The following is a 5582-nucleotide window of genomic DNA, read 5'->3' on the forward strand; positions in this document are numbered from 1 at the left end:
TTAACTACTCTAAACGGCAACCCCTCCACATCCCCCACCATTACCTTCAATCCGATCAAATCTAATAGTAGAATAATTTAAGATTCTAAAGTCTAATTGGGGTTTTAAACAAGTTTCTTGTAATGCGCCGTTCTGAGCAAAAAGCTCCAAATAACCTCTGGAGCTTCTTCTAATTTATCAATAAAATGCTTTAATTCCTGTCCATTTGATTTTAAACTTTTTGCATTCCATTGAGGAATCAAGACCATAGTATAACTATCTCCTCCTGACTGGCCTGAGCACTGAGGTCATCCCTCACTTCCTCCCATGTTAATTCATTAATGTTAAGATGATTTGCTGCCGCTTTTCACTATTACTTGAATTCTTTCTGTTTTTGACTTAATTTCCATTGTTGCATTTATAACCCCTGCAATAAATATCACTAGCTTTTTTAAATTCACGTACACTTTATTTTATTTTGTTTGGTTTAACTCTGTATTCATCCTGTCAGCAGGATGAATACAGAGTTCATCCTGTATTCAATAGGGTTATACAAGATGATATACAAGATAATATCTGTTCTTTGCTTTACCTCTGCATAGGATAGTTTGTTGCGTATTCTGACTTGTTGAACCTGCACCTCGCTCTTTATAACTTCACAACCCCCATATGACACACTGTGGCTGCCACCACAATTACAACGTTTTGGCTGCTTGCTCTTATTGCACTGTTCATATTCATGATCCTCTCCACATCATTCACATCTTCTCTTTCCTTTACATGTCTGCGCTGTATGGCCACATTTTTGACATTTAAAGCATCTAATCGGTCGTGGGACATACTCTCTTACATTGTAGGTCAAATATCCTAAATAGACTCTCTCTGGAAGTCTTTCTTCATCAAACTCTATGAAAACACTTTCACTGTTCATTTTCTCTACATTTTTAAAGGTCTGAAGTCTTCTTACATCTTTAACTTTTCCTCCTCTGAGATTTGATTTTATTTCCTCAATTGAAACCTCAATCGGGATACCCCAAATCACTCCCTTCCTCCATTTACTTCCTTCTTGTACCAGACTCACGCTTGTCACTTTATACTTTCCTACTTCTTTCATCCTACATGCTCTGTCTTTTTGTTCTTCTGTATTACAAATTATCGTTAAGTTTCCATCTCTTAGAACTTTTGCATTAGTAATGTCCCCCACTTGATTCTTCAGAACCATGGATAGTTTAACTGGACTGAGTGTTTGCAATGCTTTCTCCTCGTTAACTCTAACAATTACTTTGAACTCCCTTATTTCCCCCTCCATTTCTTCAGACTCAACCCAGTTTTTCACCAATATTCCCCTCTTTCCTACACCTGCGGTCGCTGAATAATTTCCTATTTTTGGGCTCATCCTTTCACTACTCGATGTTTCACTGATAGATAGATAGATAGATAGATAGATAGATAGATAGATAGATAGATAGATAGATAGATAGATAGATAGATAGATAGATAGATAGACAGAAACTTTATTCATCCCTATCACTCATTATCTATACTATTTTCCCACTCTGGTCCATTCACAGCACAGCTGTGTCTACCCGCCATAATCTTTGCCCAAAGTTCTTTCACCAATCCACAGGATTTCCCGATATCATCTTAAGCATTTCCTCGACGCCGACTTCCAGATGTCCAAGATAGTTTTATTTCTTTATCTTTGTCTTCCTCTTTTTCGGTTCCTAAATTCAACTTTTTAACCATCAATCAGTTAGAGAATGCTGGAAAAATGGACCAGGGCTGATTGACTGATTGCAGGTGTGAGGAGAGAGAGCAGAAGGCAGACTGAGGAGAGAGAGAGAGAGAGAGAGAGAGAGAGAGAAAGTGGCACAGGGGACTAGGAAATTAATCCAACAGTACAACAAAACTAAATACAGGAAACATAATTAAAGTAGAGTAACTAAGAATAACTAGATAAAACAAATAAACATAATAAACTAAAACCACTGAAAAAGGACTGAACTAAAGACAAACAGGAACAAAATAAGAAACTAACACAGAATAGCAATTAAATTAGAATCAAATCAAACTACAAAACAACTCAAAACAACCCAAGATCCCAACACAGAAGACTTGTTCAGTTGTTCTGCAGCTTTGTCCACTTTTCAATTGTGCACATTTTATTGTTGGTATCTGACCTACAATACCAATGAAATACATTAGGTTTAAGGTTGTAACATCACAAAATAAAAGTTCAAGTGGTCTGAGTGCTTCTTTTAACGTCAGAGAAGGTGCCTGGTGCTTGGTGGCCACCTTCTGTTTTATTTTTTTGGTCATTTTAAAACAATGGTCAGAATTTTAAAAAAATGACTGAAATCAGTTTTCCATGTAGCCACCATGACCCCGATCTGAGTAACTGATGGAAAATGGCTTGTTGGCCATTTTCCATCAGTTACTGATGGAAACTGACCATCAATAACAAAGGCTGAGTATTTGTGTTTTTCTCATACCTCCAGCCATTTTCCACTGTAAATTAGTAGATTCTTGGAATCCTTGTTTAACCTTGAAACAGCTGCTCTAACAGAGAAGGTTTGTTATTCCAATGAAATGCCTAGTATAACACTGTACAGATTTTCTGACATTACAGAGGTTGCTTACCGTCTCAGTGTCATTACCCATTGATTACCTGGGTTCAAAGTTCAGCAACTAAATCTAAAAACATAAAAACAACAACCACAACAGCAACATTATCCATACAAAAAGATTTTTATTTGATAAAAGCAATATTACATTTTCCAGTTAAGGCCAGATGTAAAATCTCAATAAGATCAACTTTCTTGAAATTATTTGACCACATGTTGGTGAACTTGTGGCATGCAAGCATTTAAACATCACATGATTGATTTCTTAAGGACTTTAAGCCACAAACGCTGTCACTTTCAAACATGCAGTGCACAAAGCAATCAGTCTAATCATTAACACAATAACACACACATTTTTTAACAATCTATAAAACCTGCGTGCTTTTGTTCTGTGTTAAGGTGAATCCCCTGTTGACAGCTATGAATAGATTTTCCCATATTTCTTTCACATCACTGCCACAGAACATCAAACACTTCAGTTTCTTTATATCAAGCATCTCAAGACAAATTCAGTCAACCACAAGTTGAACTGCAGAAAGAGCTATCTTTTGCTCAACTGACCTGACGTTAAAATCTGATCTTTTGACATCAAATACTTTGAACAATTTTCCACTTATTGATCCAAACTACAGTGGATTCACTAGAAACAGATTTTATACTTAGAAGAAATCTTTGAGTAATGATTGTACTCACATGGGTATGAGCTGTACAGACATAGTAAATAAAGGTTTTATTTCTGTACCCAGAGGAACAGTTCTTGGGAATATACTGCAAAGAAATGTTCCTTTTGGGAGACACTCTAAGCTTTAGGGTAAATTTATATTTACAAATTAATTATTCAACTAAATGTACATTTGATTTTTTAATCTGAAAATTTTACATACAACCCATTCTGACACAAAAATAAATATATATTTTTATATCATAAAATTATTTAAAAAGTAAACATATTGTCCTCAAAGTGAATTTGACAAGAGCAAAACTGTGATGGCAACTGGTCAGAGCATCCTGTACCTCTTGTGGAGAGTTTTTGATTGGCAAAGAACACTATGTACTAAAAGAGATCAAAGAAAGAGAAAGGAGAAAATAGGCATATCACTACTGATATCCTTTACCATTATTTTTGCCTTAATAAGATTTTCTCTATGTTCTGTAGAATCCTGATGGTTTCACTCAGGATTGTTTTTGTCAGGAAAAAGGAGACCAATTCTGAGGTTGCTGAATAAATGACATTGATACCTTAATACTTTTAAGGTACTGGAAAAAGACTTGACTCTTAGCACAGGCTTTGCAGGAACAATTTGCACTGTCAAATGGAAGGAGGCTGGGCTTTACTCCACACTCAAGTCCCGCCTCGCACGTGTTTTTTGCTGGGAACTAAAGCTATAAAATGAAGCGTTTTAGCACAATAACAGAGACACAGCGTGAAGTTAGAGTTCACCTAGTGAACTGCTGTACGGACACTTGAGACAGACTGATGCTTTAACTAGCCAGTGCGTGGAGAGACGTCACTGACCAGGTTTCTTGTCACTTCCAAGCCAAAAATCCCTCCAACCAGTCACTGGGTGAGATACGGAGCAGAGCCATGGCGGAGGACGGTTCAGACCAGCGAGCCCTGCAGTATGAACAAACTTTGGTGAGTTTCACTTGTTGCATTTTGGCACTTTCATATTTATCCACGGCTCTCTGTGGTCTCCGAAACCAGGACTGATGGATAGTACCACCTGGCTTTCCCCGCACACATCTGGTAGCTAAACAGTAGAATGTTTTTAAAAGTTTATTTCGAGTGAAAATATAAAGAAAATGTGAAAATTACATGAGTTGAATGATCCATTGTGACATTTACATGCTAAAAACTCAAGTCTGAGTCTGTAAATCAGGAGTGAGCAGACTGACAAACTTGTTTCAACATATTTGGGCTCATCGCCCCGCCTAGCGCCATCCTTGAAAAAGGCTAGCCTCCGCCTCCTCTCCTCCAGTGGGAGGAGAGCACAGGAACGGCAAGAGGGCTGAGGCTTCAGGGCAAGGTCGGTGTGCTGGGGGGCCAGGGATCTCTCGCAGATCCGCTACCCGTCAAAGGACATGATGTACCCCATCTAACAGGACAGGCACAAAGAGACGGTACTGCTAGAAAACATCTTCGCTTTTAAGACAGTGCTATTGTTATGGAAATTTCATTCATCAAAGAATGAGAATCTGTTTCAACAATAAGAGAAAGATTAATCTTTGTCTTTAAGTTTCTTTATTCGAAGGCAAAAGCGTTCAAAGACCTGTCTCACTGAACGCAGTCAGGAGAAGTGAACTGTACAACACACATCACATCATTATATAGTCACAGGAAGGAAATGACCCACCCAAAGTCAGAACTTATCTCTATTCCCAGATGGACCACAAGATAAGCCTTACCCTCACCTCATGAACTATCCCTCACCTCTTGAGGGGATGTTTTATGGCAGGAAAGAGAACAGGAGAAACTTCTAATTCTTCTTTGTCAATTACTCATGGGTGCAGGGTCAAAAAAGGGTACAAACCACATTTCACACATGTCAGTCCTTTGAGGCAATTGTTAGGTTAAGCATTTTACCCAGGATGTCTTCAGGTCTCTTATACTATTACAGCTGCAGAAACATCTATTATCTGGAAACTTCTTTAATGGAAACCACATCTTGCACAAATACAAAAACACAGCAGATATAATCAGTAAATAAATGGTAAAAAGTATCATCAATTCCATGACAGATGAAATAAGGCTAAAGATGAAATTTTCTATTATACTATCTTACGCTGAAGAAAAAGAGGGAGCCGTTTGTCCGGTCTGATTGTTATTTATACAGACCGAGAAGTTCACACCCAATAGGTGGGTGTGGGCTGCGCGCGAGGGATAAACCCTCTAGCAGTAGCCATAAAGGGCTAGTGGTGTTCAAGACTGTGCAGCACTATATGATGCTGATGTTTCTATTAATTATAGAAAACTCAGAG

General features: G+C 37.9%; 1 protein-coding gene across 1 annotated transcript in view; it reads left to right on the forward strand.

Moving 5' to 3' along the window:
• Positions 1 to 4019: 4019 nt before the first annotated feature.
• The window catches only part of LOC103131684 (chloride channel protein 2-like), a gene marked incomplete at its 3' end in the record, with an annotated part of 85497 nt that continues 83934 nt past the window's right edge, over positions 4020 to 5582 (forward strand). Inside the window, exon 1 of the mRNA XM_016666834.1 lies at positions 4020 to 4239. Coding sequence (XP_016522320.1) covers positions 4189 to 4239 — 51 coding nt within the window. The remainder of the gene's footprint in view (positions 4240 to 5582) is intronic.

Source organism: Poecilia formosa, unplaced genomic scaffold (assembly GCF_000485575.1).
Source record: "Poecilia formosa unplaced genomic scaffold, Poecilia_formosa-5.1.2 Scaffold811, whole genome shotgun sequence".
Lineage (NCBI taxonomy): Eukaryota > Metazoa > Chordata > Actinopteri > Cyprinodontiformes > Poeciliidae > Poecilia > Poecilia formosa.